Here is a 21,095-nt window from a genome sequence, read left to right as displayed (position 1 = left end):
ATTGGGATTATACCTGTATTGTTAATATGAGTAAACACTTTGGCTAATATTGGGGCCCACCACTCAGGAAAATATTTAAATATTTCTGGAGGCATCGTATTTTCTCCTGAAGCCTTGCGCAGGGCAAGAGCTGCAATCAACTTCTTTATCTCCGACACTGACACAGAGGGCCAATAAGGCAGACAAGCAGTTTCAGAAACATTAGAAGGGTGGTTCCCTGGGGATGTAGCTCCATAAAATCTGCTAAAATGAGTATGCCACTGCTGAGAAGAAATGTGTCCTATGATTACCGGTCTAACTGTGTGCATACCAGTAGAAATTATATCCCAGAACTGCTTCTCATTCTTTTCCGTCACAGCTAGGGATAATTGTTTCCATTGTGTCCTAACATATGTGTCTTTCTTTTGTTTTAAGAGTGCCTTATAAGATACCCTCATAGAAGCTAGAATGTCAGGAGAGGTAGTACCATTATTTCTAAATACCTGTCATGAATAATGCATTAATGCTTTCCGGGCGTCTCTACATTCAAGATCAAACCGTCTGTTGCCCACTACTCTATTGGGTTTAAATTGTTTGTCACAGACCAATTTAGGTGTAAGATTTTGAATAATGGTTTGATAAACAATTAAGATATCTGAATTAGAATGTAAGATTTCTTGATAAAGAGATTTAAAAGTTGGACTCTCAAATATCTGAAAAATGGAAGTGCCCAGATTGGTTGACCACCTAATTCTCTGTTCTCCCACGTGAATTCCATTTAAATTTTGAGAGGGACATGGGAGGTGGAGCATTTCAAAATTAAATAGTAGCGACAAAGGGAAATGATTGCTTTCAACCCTGTTGTTAACTTCAAATCTATGGATGTCTGGGAGCAAATTGCCAGAAACTGCTATATAATCTATTGTGCTAGCTCCCCTGTTGGTGACATAGGTATAGGTACCCAGCGTTATATCCTGGTGGGTTCCATTAAGACATTGCAATTGATGCAAAGAAAGAACCTCTAGAAATCTTAGTCCTGGCTTGTTTATACTAGTATCTTGGGAGAGCCTAGCAAAAGGTGAAACTTGGACATCTTGTCCCAAATTAGTGCCCTCTACTTCTTATCACATCAGTCCGTTGGTTTCTGTTCACCACTCTGCCGCAAAGATCATCTTCTTGGCTCGCCGCTCCGACCATGTTACTCTGCTTCTGAAATCTCTTCATTGGCTTCCAATTCACTTCAGAATCCAATATAAACTTCTCCTGTTAACCTTCAAAGCTTTTCACGGTCTAGCTCCTTCCTATCTCTCCTCTCTCATCTCACACTATTGCCCCGCTCGTGCTCTTCGCTCCTCTGATGCCATGTTTCTCGCCTGCCCAAGGGCCTCTACTTCCCTTGCTCGGCTTCGTCCATTTTCGTCTGCTGCCCCTTACGCCTGGAACGCTCTTCCAGAACATTTGAGAACTACAAGTTCAACCACAGCTTTTAAAGCTCAACTAAAAACTTTTCTTTTTCCTAAAGCTTTTAAAACTTGATGTTGTGCAGACTTCTACTGTTACTTTCTACTGTTAGTTTTTCCCTACCCAGTGCCTGCTTACCCTACCCTGTACCTGTTTGCATTCTCTTCCCCTCCTTATTGTTTTACTATGATTTTATTAGATTGTAAGCCTATGCGGCAGGGTCTTGCTATTTACTGTTTTACTCTGTACAGCACCATGTACATTGATGGTGCTATATAAATAAATAATAATAATAAAAAATAATAATAATAATTTCAACCCAGCCCCAGTTCTAGCGTTAAAATCTCCACACAGGATGAGCCTTGTGGAAGGGTATTGACACTCCAAGATGGTAAGAGTTTCAGATAGACTATTCCAAATACTATTAAGGCCTACATTTTTTGACGAACTAGGTGGAAAATAAACATTTATACAAATAAGAGAGCCAAAATGCTTACTCTTAATAAGTAGGGCCTGTATATATTGTGGACAACAAGTAGTCAATATTTGCATATCTACATGCAAATCAACTGAGATAAATATAGTAAGGCCTCCGCTACCACGGCCTCTAAGACATGTCTTGATAGCTGGGAGAGAAAAAGATCGAAATCCATGGAGAGATGGTAAATTAGTTTCAGGGGGCCATGTCTCTTGTAAACAAAGAATTTAAAATTTTTGCAAGTAAACTGCAAAATTTGCATCATGAAACTTATTTGCCCACCCCATAATGTTCCAAGATATTAAGTTTAGTTGTCAAACTGGCGTAGTCAAGTCTGTAATGTCACACATCTCCAATGATTCTGTCTGAGCAGTGGTTTTTTGTTTGGGAGACAACTCATGCGGAGAGGGTATATTATTAATCTTCTTTGGCTCCAAGGGTTGTACTAGAATTGTAGTTTCACAACCATTCTCATTCGTTGTTAATAGGGCATCTATAGAGCCCCCATCCATATTCCTCTCAGCATGAGGAATATCCCCCATAGATTCTAGATTCACCAGTGGTTCAGCCAAGTCATTAATAGCTAGCATTATGTTCTTTACATCTTCCAGTCTAGTGGCAATGTCTTTTTTTCCTTCATCAATAATTTGTTCACTCAGGCTCGAGGACTGCTTCTCTCTTGCGGTGCTTGAAGTTTTGGCTGGGTTAGGATGCAGTAAAGTCCTGCTAGGAGTTTCTTTGGAGATTAACGAGCAGGTATTCCTTTCCTCTGTAATCATCCCACTGCTATACTTAGGGGTAATTAAGGGGGTGATAACGAGATTTTGAAAAACTCTCTTTGCTGTTATTTGGAAATTGGACAAAAAATGCTTCATTTTCATCAACATGAGAGGAATTGTAGACTGTTCGAATGTTACCATAACTCTCTTGTATGCTGGTACACTAGGAAGCCATTCTACAGCCCTCATATCAATACTATGTGCATGTATATGTAGAAGTTGGCTCAAAGAAAACCTGATAGTTCCATGCGACCTCCATCTACCATTGTTTATTCTATTGTTGGCAATTTGCAGCATAACTTGATTTGCTTGTAAAATCCTGTTGCAATTTCCTTTTTCCAGCTCCTTTGAACTTACTAGTAAACTGCCCCTAGAATCATTTGAGGTGGTCTTTTTGCTTCCCGGTTTTTCCTCCTTTCTAGATCCTGTACTGTTAAGTTGAACTGCATGCTTTTGTGTAAAAGCATCAAAGGAGAGTTTAAGAACCTCAAGTTGTCTGGCAATTTTTTTTAGGCGTTCATATAGTGAAATAACTGTGAGCTGTTAAAAGGCACTGTTTTGTCACAAAGTCTGAGGGGTACAATTGCTGTTCAGTATGTTGTATCTTCTCTGTAATGAGTGATTTCTCAGAAGCAGACTTATCTACCCTATTTGACTCCAAGGACACTCCTTCCTGATACACAAATGAATTATTGCCAGAGTCTTCTGCGGATTCAGGTAAAAGCTCATTTTCTATATCCAAAGCTGAAAAACTATTAGCAGTAGGAATTGAAAACACTAAGTGTGAGTCTGGGATACTCACGGTTTCCGCACAGGCAAACAATTCGTCAATTTTAAGTTGTTTAGGTGCTTTGTTGTGTTTCGCTGTCCCTGCGCTTGTTCTCGCACGTTTTTTGTTTCCCATTTAAAGGTTGCCACCGGTTATCACAAAGTAAAAGAAAGAGCGGATTAAAACAGTGAAGTACTGTACTTCCCAAAGTTATAATTCCTAGCTTCCGTTTTTTAATCTAGGAAAGTTGCCAGCAGAGTATCAGAGTAGTAGAGTAGCTGAGTGAGGCCCAGTTTTTATCAGGTGAAGCTCTCCTCAGCCTCCGTTCTTCACGCAGGGTGGCAGATCCCCTCCAGTGGCTTCTTGCCCACGGCTGAGAGCCTCAGGCCGAGAGCCCTTTTGCTCTCGCCCTTCAGCTCGCGCCTCCAGCACCCTGGTCCCTTTAGTACCTGTTGGAGTGGGCGGGACAAACAAACACTCTCAGGCTCTGCAGCAGCCCTCCAGCCGACTTTTGTAATGTGGGCACTTTGGTCTTCTGCCCTGGCCAATGGCAGAGTGGGGGAGGGGGAAGTCACCCTCAGAAGAATCCTGTCAAACTCATGGCAGCCCCCATGGCCACATCCCTAAAGGCAGCCCAAACTTCAGGCAGCTTTGTGAAGGCCTCAAAAATGTAAATCCCAAAGAGCATCAGTACACATCATCATACTCTGTTTCTTAGGGATGGCTGGGAAAAGGGCTGGTGCTCTGCTCCCCCGTGTTCCTGCTCCACTCCACTGCTGCTTGTCCCATAATCTTGGAGACTTCTCCAGGCAGCAGGACAAAGCTCATAATGACACTAGGGGAAGCTCCGGGGATAAGGACAAAGGCAGCTTAGGCATTAGATGAGTGATTTTATTGCACGCTTGTTACTGGGCACTCACAGATTTTTGTGGGTCCCTCTGTCTCCCATGTGCCTTCTCCCCCTTGAGCCTTCTCCGCATGACAAAAAATCACCCCAGTAAGTCTGACTTATTTTTAAAGACGGAACATGCTCTCTACACCGTGCAGCCCAAACTGGATCTGAAAACAGCCCTGGGAAAAGTATGGGTAGCAAAATACCTGGTCAGGGGCACCCAATCGCTCACCTGGGAACGAATCCCTCACCTGTGGGGCAAGGGGGCTGCTGGGCCAGGTGATCTGGACAAGCCTAGAGAGAGCCAGGAGAGCCCTTCTGCCTGTTCAAGCAATGCCCTGCTTCTTTCCTTCTGCCCTCCCGTCTAGTTCCCAAATCTGCTCTCTCTCTCTCTCTCTCTCTCTCTCTCTCTCTCCCTCTCCCTCCCTCTCTCTCTCTCTCTCTCTGTGTGTGTGTCAAGTTTGCCTCTGGGGTAAATGGAGGTTGGGGAGCACAGACCCTCTGCTCGGGCTTCCAGCAGAGAGGACGGGAAAGCCTTGTGCCCCTTTGCTGGCTCTGGAGTGCCTTACGGCCCACCCCTCCCCATCAAAGCTGCCTTGGAAGAAGCACGGAGAAACAGGCTTAGCTCCGCTGTCATAATCCAAAATGAGTGTGCGTGTGTGTGTGTGTGTGTGTGTGTGTGTGTGGTGGGGGAGCACCTCACTGGTGTGGCCGGGAAAGGCGCTCTGCGCCCTCACTTTCTGTGTTCCAGAGATGTGCTGCGTCCACGGGACGACCCTGGTTTGCACAACATGCGTGGGCTTGTCCGTGCCCCAGTGGGGCCCCTGCCCTCGGCATGGCGCACCCCCACGCGAGACGGGGCTGCCTGCGAGGCACACGACGCGCGCTCCGACGCGCCCTGCCCTGGTTGGGTGCGCCAGGCCCTCCCCCTCTCCGAGCGCGCCTCTATCCCAGGGCGAGCGGGCGGGCGCCCCGGCCCTCTCGACCGATCCTCCCGTGACGTGCGAGGGGAGGGGAGACGGAGGGAGCTGGCCAGGGTTCCGCCGAAGCGCAGCCAGACAGGCCCGGCCGGCCGGGCGAGCAGGCAGCCGCGCAACTCCTGGCCGCGCTCGCGTCCCCGCTGCTCCCAGGGCACGTGGCTGAGGGGGCCCCGGCGCTCCGCAGCACGGCGGCGGCGGCTCCGGGCTGCAGCGCCCAAGTTTGACGGCGCGCCCCGGGCAGGCCCGCCACGCGTGGGCCCGCCGGATCCCGCTCTCCCTCGGCGAGCCGGAAAAGGCCCTCCCTCCCCCTCCCGGCGGGCTGACCGGACAGCGCCCCTGGCCCGGCCCGTTTGGCTCGGGGCAGAGCGCGAGGAGAGCGCGCCGAGGCGGAGGGGGCAGCAGCAGCAGCAGCAGCAGCAGCAGCTCCTCCTCCTCCTCCTCCTCCTCCCGCTGGCCAGTTCGGCGGGTGCAGCAGCAGCGGCGGCGGCTGCTGCTGCTTTCCGCGGCGGCCGCCAGAGCTCGCCTCGCTCCGTGGTCGTCGGGCGGGCGAGCGGGCGGGCGGCCGGGCAGGGAGCCCACGGAGACGCGCGTCGCCGAAAGGAGCGAGAGAGGCCGGGAGGAGGCAGCGGGCGGCGCGGCGCCGGAGGGCGCTCCGGCTCCCCGCGCCCCTCGGCGGCGTCGATCGCTCTCGCCGCCGGGAAAGCACGGAGGAGGAGGAGGAGGAGGAGGAGGATGCCGGCGCAGTCGAGAAGGACCGCGCCTCCGCCTCGCAAGAGCTGAGGACTGGGCCTGCGGCGGCGGCGGGACCGGTCGGAGCGACAGGGCGGCGGTTCTGGGCCCCGGCTGATCGGGAGAGACGCCCCTCGGGCGCCGAGCTCGCCGGCGGGATCTCAGCAGCTGCCTCCGCGCCGCCCGGAGCCTCCTACCATGATCGTGGCGGGCGCCTTGTGCCTCTTGGTCTCCCTGGGTGAGTGAGCAGGGGCTGGGCCGGCGGGTTCTGCCGGCTGGTGGACGGTGTGGTTGCAGCCCCGGGGCCAGCGGGGAAAGGCGGCGGAGGCGATGCCGCCCAGTCCGAAGGGGCTGGAAGCGAGAAGAGGTGTGCCGGGGGGGGGGAGCGCCTTGTGTGTAGGCAGCGCGGCCACCCACGTGTGTGCGTGTGCGTGTGGGGAGAGGACAGCGGACAGCAGGAGCATCTTCAGGAGAACCGCGAAGTTGCCTGGCAGCGGAAGCCTCAGTTGGGGAAAGCGGGGGGGGGGGGGGAGGCAGTGCTGCCTCATCCAGGTGGGAGAGGCGGTTGCCCGTCGGGTCCGCCTGCTCCTCCGTCCGTCCGTCCCTCCCGGAGTTGCTCCCTTCCGAGGCGGGCTTCGAGCGCCCCCCTCCCGCTGGGGAGACCGGGGCTGGGCGAGCTGCGCTGCGCTGCGCTCGGGCGAGCCTTTGGAGTTGCTCCCCGTCGTAGCTTGTGCGGCGTTTCGGGCTCCTCCGTCTTTGTCGCCAGGGGCCGAAAGCCGCTTCTCTGTCCCGCCAGCCCCACCTGTCCTCTGGGAGTTGGTCCTCTGCAAAGACGCCTGAGTTGGGGGGGGGGGGGCGCAACGAGGGCTGGGCCAGGATCCCCGGAGGAGTGGGGCGGGGAGTTTGAAGGTCACAGGTGGGGGGGGAGACCTGCTGCGGCCCCACCCCTATCTGCTCTGCTGTCAGGCTGTTGGGCCCAATTCTGGGTGCCCAAGCACTGAGCCACTCTTTGCAGGTCTGTGACAAGACGGAGAAGAAGAAGGGCAGGCCTGCCTGTTGGCCTGCCCCTCCGGCTAGATGGGAACCCCAAGGTGGAGCGAAGCTCCTGCATTGCCCCAGAGGCAGCTGGCCCTAGGAGGAGCAGGAGAAAGCGGCGCCCATCCTTGCTCCTGGAGAAAGTGGGGCAGGAGTGTCCCCTCAGCTGGAAGGCTTGAGGGGGTCCTCTGTGGGGCACCCACGGAGTCAGGCTGCTCATGTGCAAAGGCCAAACCTGGCGGCTGCTGCTGCTGCTACCCTAATGAACCGCTCCTGCAAGTCACCCCATTTCAGGCTTCCTGAGCCTCTCCAGTTTTGGAGGCTGCCAGTCTTGCAGCCGGCTGTTGTGTTTGCTTGGCCCACAAACAAGGGTGCAAGCACAATATGTTGTGAGGCGGCGGTAGCTAGGACTAGGTCACTGGCAGCTGCTAGTGGGTCACTGGCAGGTTCTGCCCCATGGCTGGCTGGTGACCCCTCAGCTGGAGTGAATGGCCTCGGGGGGGGGGGTCGACTGGCCACCTCTTCTCTCTCTGTGTGTGTGTGTGTGTGTGTGTCTTGTGTCTTCCCACCTCCTCGTTAAGTGCTTCTGCTTTTCTGACTCTGGGAGATGGGGGGTGGGCAGGGGTGAAGAATAGTGGAAAAGCTACATTGGCACTTGCTCCACCTTCCAAATGTGGCATGCAGTGGGGATAACCCCTCACCCCCCAATGCTAGTCTTAACGAACCAGGGAACTGAACACAAAATTGACAACCTGACTATGGAAGTCATCTGTTCTCTCCCCATCTCTTTGTTCTGACATACAGGAGGATTTCTGAGTAGAAAGGCAGTCTGCTTGTGAATGGGGGGGGGGAGGTAGGGTGCCCTTCCTCACTGTAGCACCCTCCCAGAGTTTCTGACCATTGGCCATGCTGGTTGAGGCTGATGGGAGTTGGTCCGAAACATCCCAAGGGCACCCGTTGAAGAAGGTTGGTATACATTTTAGGCAGGGTTGCAGCCAAAGTCCACATCTCTTTAGGAGACACCTCTCTCTCTATGTGGAGGTTTCCAGATTCAGCAGCACCATTTGGGCTGGCACTGGGAAGGTCCTCTTGGAAGGGGTTAAATCAATTCCAGATGCTGGCATCCAGACCCATTTTCTCACAGATGCCCAGTTTTCAGCTGCTAGTGTGATTCTGACCACAGGAATTCCATAGGTGCTTGGAATGACTTGGGTGTCCAGAATGTTTGGAAGGGAAAGGGAGTTGCTCTTGAGCAAGGCTCCAGTGCCTCTCCTGACCAGGATCCTCTGCACAGAGCAAGGCAGATTCTGTGGGCAAGGCCCCATTTCAAACATGCAGAGAGGGGAGGGGGGAATCCTGGCTAGATGAGGAAGAAGGCCTTCTCTGCCTAGAGTAGGGGGAGGGGGGTATTGGTTTGCAGATCCTTCTGTTTGCCCAGGACTTTGGCCTTTCAGAAGTGGAAGAATTCTGTAGGCATGTCATTTAGGGGCCTTAGCTAGAAAGGCCTGAGGAGTGAGCAACAGCATCTGGAGTGTTTCCAGATGAAGGGCTCATAGCACTAGTAGCCAGGAGGCATTGTCTGCAGCTATTCGGTCTTATTTCTTAATGGATTTTCTACAGTGGCAAAGCACAGGAGAGTTACATCTTCTGGACCCCCATAAAATTCTGTAAATGAGGTAGGGCGAAGATGGGATAAAGGGCCAGTGTTTCTATGGATTGCTTCTGATTGGCTAGCATAGCAATCCAGGTCTCTACCAAAGTGGCAGTCCAAGGGGTCATGCCTGCTTTTCTCTCAGGGGATTGGTGCTAGGGCTGTGAACCACTACAGATCCGAATCCCAAATCCGAAGTGAATCGGGGTGATTCAGACCCCCAAAAACAGATCCAAAGTGAATTGGGGGACGTCCAACCCAACCCAAAGTGAATCGGTTTGGTCCAAACTGATTCGGACCTATTTGGGGATCCAGACATTTTTTTCAAGGACTACACATGGGAATTTACAAAAATGCATTCATCTTGTAATTTTTAAAGGAAAAGACATGAAATCTGGCACCATAATAGCACTTAAGTAGGGCTTTAGGCATGCCAAGTTTGAAGCACATTGGTTCTACTCCTAATTTTTAGGATTTTTTTTAATGTTTGAGGTTTTAAAAATATTATTTTTTAAATACACTGTCAGTTTTAAAGGTAAAGACATGTAACTTGGCAACATGACTTGGTAACTTGGCAATCCACTTCACAGATGTGTCTGAAATTTGGCACAAATGACCACCATCAGGGCATCTGTAAGCTCACCAAATTTCATATTTCTATGTTAAAAAAAATTAAAATAGTTATAGGCGTTTATTTTTTCTAATGCAAGTCTATGGGAATGATTCAGACATCTGAATCTCACTTTGGATTTGGTTCCAAAGTGAATCGGGGAAGGTCCAAATCAACTCAAAGCGAATCAGGTTCGATTTGGAAGGTCCAAATCGGGATCTGAAGCGAATCGGGTGGTCCGTGACAGACCTAATTGGTGCCCCAAGTGGAGCAATTCTAGTTTGCCTATTGGCTAGCCAGCTTGCAGGGACTCAGCCCTTCATATTACACTGCCACACCCACCAGGATAAGCAGCTGACTGCCCCAACCTGTTTTTTGTCACATTGTCCTTGCTGATTTGGAGGAGCTTTTTCCTTGTCTCTGTCCTGTGATGAGCATCCACAGCTCTATGTATGGGGTAGGAGCCACAAGGAGTCGTTTCAGAGACAGGACTGGCCTTTGCAGTAGATTCAAGGTGATGGGGATGGGAGAGGGGATGGAGAGGAGTGGGATAGGGATGAATGGGGATGCAGCTGGAATGAAGTTGCACAGGAAGAATGGCCTGATTGGGCCTGTGCTGGGAATGGGGATGAGCACTTTCATTAGGGCTGAGACAAACTTTCGTGAGTTTTTATCTTTCATGTGAGAAAGCTGAGAATGAGCTGAGATTAGCAAGGGGTGCTAAAAGCAATAAAAAGGCTTTCTTCAGGTACGTGAGTAATAAAAGACAGAGGAAAGAAATGGTGGTTCAACTGCTTAATGAGGATGGCAAATTGATAACAAATGACAAAGAAAAGGCTGAAGTGCTCAATTCCTACTTTGCCTCAGTCTTCTCCCAAAAGCGGGTCAATCACCCGCCTGGAAAAAGTGAAGCAGAAGTTGAGGGGCAGGATTACAGTTTGAGATTGATAAACAAATGGTCAAGAAACACCTAATTTCTTTGAATGAGTTCAAATTTCCAGGACCTGATGAACTGCATCCTAGAGTAATGAAGGAGCAAGCGGAAGAACTCTCAGAACCTTTGTCTATTATCTTTGCAAAATCATAGATGATGGGTGAGGTGCCGGACGACTGGAGGAGGGCTAACGTTGTCCCTGTCTTCAAAAAGGGCAAAAAGGAGGAACCTGGGAACTACAGACCAGTCAGTCTGACATCCATCCCTGGGAAAATTCTGGAGCAGATTATAAAGAAGTCAATTTGTAACCACCTTGAAAACAATGCAGTGATTACTAGAAGCCAACATGGATTTGTCAGGAACAAATCCTGTCAGACTAATTTGATCTCATTTTTTGATCGGAGGACAAAGCAAAGCTTTTGACAAAGTGCCCCATGATATTCTGATTAACAAACTAGCTAAAAATGGGCTAGATGGAACAACTATTAGGTGGATTCTCATTTGGCTACAGAATCGGACTCAAAGAGTACTTATCAATGGAACCTTCTCAAACTGGGGAGAGGCAACGAGTGGGGTGCCGCAGGGCTCAGTCCTGGGCCAGTGCTCTTCAACATTTTTATTAATGATTTGGACGAGGAGCAGGGAACGCTTATCAAATTTGCAGATGACACCAAATAGGGTGGGATAGCTAATACCCTAGAAGACAGAAACAAACTTCAAAGTGATCTTGATAGGCTGGAGTGCTGGGCTGAAAACAAAAGAATGAAATTTAATAGGGATGAATGCCAAGTTCTACATCTAGGAAATAGAAACCAAATGCACAGTTACAAGATGGGGGATACTTGGCACAGCAATACTACAAACGAGAAGGATCTTGGAATTGTTGTAGATCGCAAGCTGAATAGGAGCCAGCAGTGCGATATGGCTGCAAGAAAGGCAAATGCTATTTTGGGCTGCATTAATAGAAGTATAGCTTCCAAATCACGTGAGGTACCGGTTCCTCTCTATTTGGCCCTGGTTAGGGCCAATTTAGAGTATTGCGTCCAGTTCTGGGCTCCACAATTCAAGAAGGATGCAGACAAGCTGGAGCGTGCTCAGAGGAGGGCAACCAGGATGATCAGGGGTCTGGAAACAAAGCCCTATGAAAAGAGACTGAGGCCACAGCTAGACCTAAGGTTTATCCCTGGATCGTCCAGGGGTCAAACCTGTTCATCTAGGTGACACACAGGGGATCCAGTGCTCAGGCAGGGGCGAAGCCGGGATGATCCCAGGGTAAACCTTAGGTCTAGCTGTGGCCTGAAAGAACTGGGCATGTTTAGCCTGGAGAAGAGAAGATTGAGGGGAGACATGATAGCACACTTCAAATACTTAAAAGGTTGTCACACAGAGGAGGGCCAGGATCTCTTCTCGATCCTCCCAGAGTGCAGGACACGAAATAATGGGCTCAAGTTACAGGAAGCCAGATTCCGGCTGGTCATCAGGAAAAACTTTCTGACTGTTAGAGCGGTACGAAAATGGAACCAGTTAGCTAGGGAGGTTGTGGGCTCTTCCACACTAGAGGCCTTCAAGAGGCAGCTGGACAAGCATCTGTCAGGTATGCTTTAGGGTGGATTCCTGCATTGAGCAGAGGGTTGGACTCGATGGCCTTATAGGTCCCTTCCAACTCTACTATTCTATGATTCTATATTGTAATTAGCAGGGCATTTTTTAAGCAGGACATGCAAAAAACCAGGCAGAGAGTCTTGCAATTCTTGGAGCATTTATTTATTTATTTATTTATTATACTGCCCAGTAGCGAAAGCTCTCTGGGCAGTTCACACAAATCACTCACTGGGGTTTCCTGCCCACAGAACACTGTCACCAATGCTCTCTTTCCAGTGCTTGGGTAAAAAATAGCGAACATTTCAGAACAGTTGTCAAAAAATTGAAGTGTGCTTTCACACAGTGATACTGAAACTTGAACGGGAATGAATAGTTTTGACTCAGCTTGAACCAGCTAGAATCTTTTGAGTAGGATGCTGTTGTTTACAGTTGCTGTTGAAAGTTGCTTCTGTTTATTTCTAGACTTGGCTGCCTTATGATATATTGGTCTGATTTGGACAAGATCCTGGGCATCTTCAGACGGTCATTTTTGTATGTGATCAATACGGTTTGGTCACTGGTTTCCCCACGCGCTTTACACTACGTCGTCGCCATGCAGTTATTATTATTATTATTATTATTATTATTATTATTATTATTATTATTATTATTTATATAGCACCATCAGTGTACATTGTCTCATGTCTTCTCCCTCTTTCATGTGTTATTTTGCTATTGAGAGAATGCGGTGTTTTTTGCGGTCTTGCAATGAAACCACCATCGTCCCCCCATGTAATCGTCCCCCCATATTGCACTATGTTGGGTGATGTAGTGCTGATGTCACGATCAGTTGGGAGTGTCTGCTTTTCCAAAAGTATGCATCCATTCTGGGCATCTTCGAAATGTACACATTCTTCTCCCATTATTAAAGTATGTGTGTTTGCATTTTTCAATGCACATTTTTTTTCATGCACCTGTTTCAAATCTTGATCAAAAATGAATGGAAGCAAATTTCTCTTGTGCCCCTCCGAGTGACTGCTGTGACTAGCAGGGAGTGCTGCTCTCCCTTGGCACCAGGGGAGGAAGGAGCCACCACTTCCACTTGCTTTTCTTTGTTCAGAGCATGACTGGCACCACAGCGGGAAGAGCCTTGTGTCCTTCTCTGCAGATCCAGCCTGACGGGCCTTCCATCATCTGGATCGGGAGAGCCCTTCAGGTGTTGCCTCCGTCCTCTTGGGCTTGTGGAGGTGCCGGCCCAGCTGTTTGGCCCCATTGCACCAGAAAGCCAGGCCGTGAGGCACAGGGCTCTTGATGAGCAGGTCTGTGGGAGGCAGTTTGCACCCCACTTTCAGCCTGGCAGAGAAGCCTTGGCACAGGTGGTGCATCTGCCCTTAAGCCTTCAGGGGGAGTGGAGAGACCACCCTGGCGAGAGCTTTCCTGACCTTGGAGTGGCTCCGCTGGGCTTGGGAGGGGTTTCCCAGGCAGCACTTCCTGTGGAGTGTGGGAGCAAAAGATGTCCAGAGCCACTCTTGGTGCCTTGGAAAGCTGCGGAGTGACTGCTCTATGGGCAGAGCTCCCACCTGCCTGTAGGTGTCGTTGTCACTCTTTTGTAAGGGGCAGGACTTGACTGGGGGGAAGGAGGCAAAGAGAGAGGCAAAGGCAGCACGTCTTTCATGCTTATGTCAAAGCACAAGATCTGGGGGGGGGGGGGGAGGGAGGGAGGGAGGAAAGGGGCAAGAGGCCAGACTGCAGATCAGAGCAAATCTCTGTGTGCTTGCCAGGAGCCTTGTGGCTGGGGTGCCCGTCTGTGTGTGGGCGCCTTCTGAACCTCCACCCATTCGCTTAGTCAAGGAAAGTTTCCCAGCACCGTCCAACATATGCAAAAGTTTTCTGCACCCGTCCATTGAGTGTGTGCATGGTGGTGGGAGTGGGGGTGGGGTTCAGTCTGGCCTCAAGCAAAAGGGGGAAGTTCTACGTTTTCCTTTTCAGCGGGATGCTGCTTCCAGATCTCACCAGAAAGGGTCTAGCAAACAGGAAAAGAAGGAGGGAGGTGGGGAGAGAAGGAAGGAATATTCCATTCCAGTGGGCCAGCAGGGCTCATGGGGAAGCAGCATCCAGGAAATGTTTTGCTTGTTTACACAGGGTCAAACAGTATATTGAGCAAAGGACAGGTTTGATGTGGGAGAGAAGAAACTCCGGGAGACCTGGGCTCAGGAGCAGCACACGCCTCTGGTAAAGGGAGGAGTAGCTGTGCCAGCCCTGCCGGCCCATAGGAACGGAGCCCTCCCACCCTTCCATGAGGGCGTTCCTGTTGAGGGCCAGGCATGGAGCTGCCAGTGTAGTCCCAAGGTGCCTCTAAACCAGCCTTACCCAGCCTGTGGCCCTCCGGATGCTTGGAACTATAACTTCTATTAACCCCAGCCAGCATAGCTGGCATGTCAGGAATCATGGGAACCCAAAGCTCTAGGGGGACCAGTTTGGTACAGGCTGCTGTGCCCAACAGGGGACTCTGATATGCTCTTGGTGCCCCCACTTCAAAGGGTCTGGGATCTAGAAAGCCATAACATGGTACTCATGTGCCCTGCAACAAAGCTCTGAGAGTGAGAGTGCATATTTATTGTTTTATACTGTATGCTTTTATCTGTATGTTGCCCTGAGATCTTAATGATATAGGGCAGGAGACGAATGTTTTAAATACATAAATAAATAAATAAATAAATAAATAAATAAATAAATAAATAAAAGAGGTCCCCCAAGGCTCAGACTTTGATCTCGGCTGGCATCATTGTGTTTCTTACCAGCTTCTTCTCATCCTTTGTTCTGGTGATATACTGCCATGGCTTCCAGCTCCTTCCTGATTGGCTGGTATCACTATCTCCCTATGTTGAAGTCAAGATATGATACCTGATCTAGAAGATGTCCTGCTTGGTTCTGGCATTGCCACCCCCCCCCCCCATTAAGGATTGCAAATGGAGAAGGTTTGATCAGTGATAGTGATTTGAAAGCCCCATTGCTTAGAGGCCCTGTATTTCTAGCTGTTAGGTGCTGGTGGTGCTCACCAGGGCTGGATCAACACTACTGCTTTAAAGTGCTTTATAACAGTTATAAAGCGCTTTAACTGCTTTAAAGCGCTATAAAACTGTTATAAAGCGCTTTAAAGCAATAGTGTAGATCCCTCCTTGGAGTGGCTGTTGACCTGCTTTCCCTGGTATGTTTCCTGAGACATCTGGCTGGCCACTCTTGGGAAAGAGAGGAGGATTGATGTGGCTCTTTAGATTTGCATGTACATTTCTTCTTCCAGAAGGGAAAAAAACAAAACTCAAACTAGGCTAGGGGTCATTTGCATGTGTTTTTAGCTGCCCACTGACCAGTGTGGAAGTTCAGATGAATGACTGCATCCCAGCCCCATTCCTCCTACCACCTTTGCCTCAAGGTGTTGACTGTGGTCCCAAATGGGTCCCAGTCTGGCCACCAGTTTCCCTGGTTGCCTTGAGCTCTTCACATCACCTTACATGACCAATTGTCCTTCACTCCCAAGTGTAGATTGAAACTCTGTAGATTGAAACTCTGCTTCACAATGCTGCCGAGGGCCAGCTCCAGTTTGACCCTGACCACTACTGATAGATTATGTATGTATGTATATATGAATGGCTTTTTTTTTAATCCCACCCTTCTTCCAGGAAGCTCAGGGTGCAGTGTACATGAGTTTCTCCACCAGTGTATCTTCACAACAGCCCTATGAGGTAGGTTGAGCTGAGAAAGAATGACCAGCCCAAGATCACCCAGTGAGTTTTATGGCTTAATGGGGATTTCAACCTGGTTTTTTTCTAGTCCTAGAGCCTCTTTAAATGAGCATTTTATAGCATGCTCATTACTGGCCACTCATGGATGTTCACAGGTCATTCTGATGATGCCGTCAGCCTCCTGTGCATCTCCGGCTCCATTTCCCGGTTTTAGCGCTAAAAATAAAACCTTAGAAAACCCGACACTTCTGGGATATATTGATATTGTCAGGTTTTCCTGCTGTGTGCAGGCAAAGTTGCACCATACAATGCCCGCTAGAGGGTGCTGTCCCATTCAACTGCATTGAGCTGGACAAGCCACGTGGTCGCTGCACTCTTCCTCCTGTACAGCTCATATTTATTTATTTATTTATTTCATTTTTATACAGCCCAATAGCTGAAGCTCTCTGGGCAGTGCACTTCTGCTCATTGCAGAAGTGGAAGAGAAGCAGGAAGCAGAGCCATGGTAAGGGAATACAATTTTCCCCCAACTGAAAGAATGCCTAGTCTGAGACTTTAACCACTACCCCACACTTCTACTCTGCCTGAATTCTGACATACACTGGGCACTTCTCCTGATCAAGAAATGCAATGACTAAGATTGGGCTATCTATGTAGTCAAGGCATCAGAGCATCCAAGCCTTCGGGTCTTTGTGAACCAGAAATGACTAATTCTCCATTGCAGATGTTGGCAATGAGGCTGCTAGTAAATACAAAGGGTTAGAAGGTGGTCTAACTGCAAAATCCATGCAAACATGGAACAGCAGGTGCTACAGATTTTTGCTATGCTCAATCTATGAATGCAAACACTCTGGTTAAAACCATACAATTCTTTTTTTTTTCTTCATTCATGAAAGCAAGGCAAGAAGAATTAATGCTCCAGGCCCTGTCACAACGTTGATCATTCTAGTTTCTTTGGAAGTGCCTTAGTAGGAGTGCTGCTGCCTTTAGCCTTGCAGGAGGTCAGAAAAGCTAGCACTGGATGTGGCTCAGAATCCTGCTTCTCGGCTACTGTTGCATCTGCTCACTGACATCCCTCAGAGCTCTCTCAGGTGGTCAAAGGCCTCTTGGGTGGAATACAGCAGCTCAAACCCTCAAAGCACTGCTGTGAGCAGTTGGCCAGACATTTTGCAGATAAAGCCGTATTTATGTTTGGATGCCATTATTTTGACAGAGTCTGAGGTGTATGGAGCTGGTGCACCATTAGTCATGTTATAGATCCCTTTGAGCTTGTGCAGCTTGAGGATGTGGAAAAACTGCTTGGAAGACTGAGGCCTACTACTTGTCCTTTCGATCTTTTCCTTCCTGGCTTGTGAAATCTGCCAGAGTACCTGGACTTCCAAGGTGGCAAATGCCTCTGTGAGGTCCCTGCAGCTTTGGAAGAAGCAGCAGTGAGGCCCTTGCTGAAGATACCAAATCTAGACCCTCTGGTTTGGGTTAATTGCTGCCTGGTACCAAATGTGCCATTCCTGGGCAAAGCGCTGGAGCTTGTGGTAGCCTCACAGTTGAAAGCAGTGTCGGATGATACTGATTATACAGATCCATTCCAATCAGGTTTTAGGCCTGGTTATGGGATGGCTCTTTCTCAGTCCTACCTGGGGATGTTGCTGGGGACTGGGGCTTCGGCATGCAAAGCAGGTGCTCTGCCCACCTGTTAATTACAGGGCTAACTTGGGGCGAAGCATTCCCAGCCTTCTCTTGTGCCATCAGAGGGCCAGGAAGGGCATTAGCATAACTGGGAACCATATCAGAGATAATTTAGACCCTGGACCGAGTAGCCTAGGGGAAGGGAGTGTCCTTCAGGGGGCTCTCTTTGTGTTGTTTCAATTGTGAAACATGCAACTAATACTTCTCTCCCCCACCACGGACATTCCATGCTTTACAACTGCTTCAAACAAACAAACTCAACAACAAAAACTGTTTGCCAACTCTGATGAAATAACAGCCCATTAACTAGCCCAGATTCCCAGCTGTTAAGTAAACAAGAGCAAGTTGGCAGCCCTGTAGCACCTGAGATACAAGGGGAAATGTGCAGGCACACTGTCATGTGTGAGTTCAGCATTGAGGCAGAGCAGGGCAGCCACTGCAGATGCCCAGCCCTGGGGCCCGTCATGGCCTTGAGCTGGCCCTGATCATAGCACCATCATGACTGCAGGAATAAAATGGGAGTTTGCTTCTCCTGCCCTGGTGCTGGAGGGTACTAGGGTGACCCTATGAAAAGGAGGACAGGGCTCCTGTATCTTTAACAGTTGCATAGAAAAGGGAATTTCAGCAGGTGTCTTTGTATATATGGAGAACCTGGTGAAATTCCCTCGTCATCACAACAGTTAAAGTGCAGGAGCAATACTAGAGTTAAAAGAGGGCAGGGCACCTGCAGCTTTAACTGTGGTGATGAAGAGGAAATTTCACCAGGTTCTCCATATATACAAATGACAGCTGCTGAAATGCCCTTTTCTATGCAACTGTTAAAGATACAGGAGCCCTGTCCTCCTTTTCATAGGGTCACCCTAGAGGGTACCATTTGGGGAAAGCTGCAGTCTTCCCTAGCAGTGCAGGTCCCTGATACTTTCCAGAGTCCCCAGCAAATATCAAAGGCTAGATTTGCTTTCCGTGAATGCTCCACATCTGGCAGCAGTCCCTGTTGGCTTCCACTGGAGCCTGGGAAGCAACATCAGTCCCCTTGACATCCTCCCTGATCACAAAGTCTCCTCCCTCCCCTTCAAGGGTGCGTGACTTCCATCCCATAAAACAGATGAGGGCTTGGCCTTTGCTCATCGAATCTGGTCTCTCTCAATGTCTCATATGTTTCTAATGGAAGCAGTGTGCAATAGAATCATAGAATCATAGAATAGCAGAGTTGGAAGGGGCCTACAAGGCCATTGAGTCCAACCCCCTGCTCAATGCAGGAATCCACCCTAAAGCATCCCCGACAGATGGTTGTCCAGCTGCCTCTTGAAGGCCTCTAGTGTGGGAGAGCTCACAGCCTCCCTAGGTAACTGATTCCATTGTTGTACTGCTTTTCCTGACATCCAGCTGGAATCTGGCTTCCTTTAACTTGAGCCCGTTATTCCGTGTCCTGCACTCTGGGAGGATCAAGAAGAGATCCTGGCCCTCCTCTGTGTGACAACCTTTTAAGTATTTGAAGAGTGCTATAATGTCTCCCCTCAGTCTTCTCTTCTCCAGGCTAAACATGCCCAGTTCTTTCAGTCTCTCTTCATAGGGCTTTGCTTCCAGGCCCCTGATCATCCTGGTCGCCCTCCTCTGAACACGCTCCAGCTTGTCTGCATCTTTCTCGAATTGTGGAGCCCAGAACTGGACGCAATACTGTAGATGAGGCCTAACCAGGGCCGAATAGAGAGGAACCAGTACCTCACATGATTTGGAAGCTATACTTCTACTAATGCAGCCCAAAACAGCATTTGCCTTTCTTGCAGCCATATCGCACTGTTGGCTCATATTCAGCTTGCAGTCTACAACAATTCCAAGATCCTTCTCGTTTGTAGTATTGCTGAGCCAAGTATCCCCCATCTTGTAACTGTGCATTTGGTTTCTATTTCCTAAATGTAGAACTTGGCATTTATCCCTTTTAAATTTCATTCTGTTGTTTTCAGCCCAGCACTCTAGCCTATCAAGATCACTTTGAAGTTTGTTTCTGTCTTCCAGGGTATTAGCTATCCCACCCAATTTGGTGTCATATGCAAATTTGATAAGCGTTCCCTGCACCTCCTCATCCAAATCATTAATAAAAATGTTGAAGAGCACTGGCCCAGGTCTGAGCCCTGCGGTACCCCACTCGTTGCCTCTCCCCAGTTTGAGAAGGTTCCATTGATAAGTACTCTTTGAGTCCGATTCTGTAGCTAACTGTGAATCCAGCTAATAGTTGTTCCATCTAGCCCACTTTTAGCTAGTTTGTTAATCATAATATCATGGGGCACTTTGTCAAAAGCTTTGCTGAAGTCAAGATATATGACGTCCACAGCATTCCCACAGTCCACAAGGGAGGTTACCTGATCAAAAAATGAGATCAATTTAGTCTGACAGGACTTGTTCCTGACAAATCCATGTTGGCTTGTAGTGATGACCGCATTGATTTCAAGGTGTTTACAGATTGACTTCTTTATAATCTGCTCCAGAATTTTCCCAGGGATGGATGTCAGACTGACTGGTCTGTAGTTCCCAGGTTCCTCCTTTTTGCCCTTTTTGAAGACAGGGACAACGTTAGCCCTCCTCCAGTCGTCCGGCTCCTCACCCGTCTTCCATGATTTTGCAAAGATAATAGACAAAGGTTCTGAGAGTTCTTCCGCTAGCTCCTTCATTACTCTAGGATGCAGTTCATCGGGCCCTGGAGATTTGAACTCATTCAAGGAAATTAGGTGTTCTTTGACCATTTGTTTATCAATCTCAAATTGCAATCCTGCCCCCTCAACTTCTGCTTCACTTTCTCCAGGGGGGTCATAGACCCACTTTTGGGAGAAGACTGAGGCAAAGTAGGAATTGAGCACTTCAGCCTTTTCTTTGTCATCTGTTATCAATCTGCCGTCCTCATTAAGCAGTTGAACCACCATTTCTTTCCTCTGTCTTTTACTACTCATGTATCTGAAGAAAGCCTTTTTATTGCTTTTAGCATCCCTCGCTAACCTCAGCTCATTCTCAGCTTTAGCCTTCCTGATGCCATTTTGGCACTTCTGCGCCAGCTGTCTGTACTCTTCTTTTGTAGCCTGGCCTTCCTTCCACTTCCTATATGTATCCTTTTTTGTTTTCAGGTCATCTCTAAGCTTTTTGTGGAGCCACATTGGTTTCCTCTGTTGTCTTCTATCTTTTCTCCTTGTTAGAATTGTTTGTAGCTGTGCCTTTAAAATTTCCTTTTTGTAAATACTCCCACCCATCCTGCACTCCTTTTCTCATTAGGCTCACTTGCCACGGACCTTAATACTTATTATAGTTCTGAGTTTATTAAAATCAGCTTTCCTAAAATCCAGAGTATGTGTATGGCTACGCTCGACTTTTGTCTCCTTCATAATCAAGAATTCAAGTATGACGTGGTCCGCCAGAGTTCCCGTAACTGCCACTTTATCCACTAAGTCATCCCTATTGGTCAATATCAAGTCAAGGATTGCTGATCCTCTAGTTCATTCCTCCACTCTCTGTAGGAGAAAGTTATCACCCACATATGTCAGGAATTTCTTGGAAGGGCCGCTTTTGGCAGTATTGGTCTCCCAACAGATATCAGGGTAATTGAAGTCCCCCATCACTACCACATCACATTTCCTTGAAACACTGGCAATTTGTTTCTCAAAAGGAAACAAATTGTCCCAGGCGTCCTCCATCAAGCAAGAGCTGTGTGGACCCAGGTGAACTCTGCAAGGGTTCTCCATTCATAGAAACATGCCCAAGTGGTGTCACTCATGCGCATCTATCCCTCACTCACTTTGGTT

The 21,095-nt window shown here is 48.8% G+C and overlaps 1 protein-coding gene across 3 annotated transcripts in view; it reads left to right on the top strand.

Annotated features, from left to right (window-relative positions):
* The first annotated feature begins 6,231 nt into the window (after positions 1-6,231).
* The window catches only part of GFRA2 (GDNF family receptor alpha 2), a 118,248-nt gene continuing 103,384 nt past the window's right edge, over positions 6,232-21,095 (top strand). For 2 of the 3 annotated variants that reach the window (XM_063139107.1, XM_063139105.1), the window contains exon 1: positions 6,232-6,305. In XM_063139107.1, coding sequence (XP_062995177.1) covers positions 6,266-6,305 — 40 coding nt within the window. In that variant the 5' untranslated portion in view covers positions 6,232-6,265. Of the gene's footprint in view, positions 6,306-15,609; positions 15,664-21,095 lie in introns of those variants that run through there. The other variant, XM_063139106.1, reaches the window with a different exon arrangement.

Source organism: Elgaria multicarinata, chromosome 12 (assembly GCF_023053635.1).
Source record: "Elgaria multicarinata webbii isolate HBS135686 ecotype San Diego chromosome 12, rElgMul1.1.pri, whole genome shotgun sequence".
Lineage (NCBI taxonomy): Eukaryota > Metazoa > Chordata > Lepidosauria > Squamata > Anguidae > Elgaria > Elgaria multicarinata.
The sequence above is the reverse complement of the archived record's forward strand: the minus strand, read 5'-3'. Positions and strand labels throughout refer to the sequence as shown.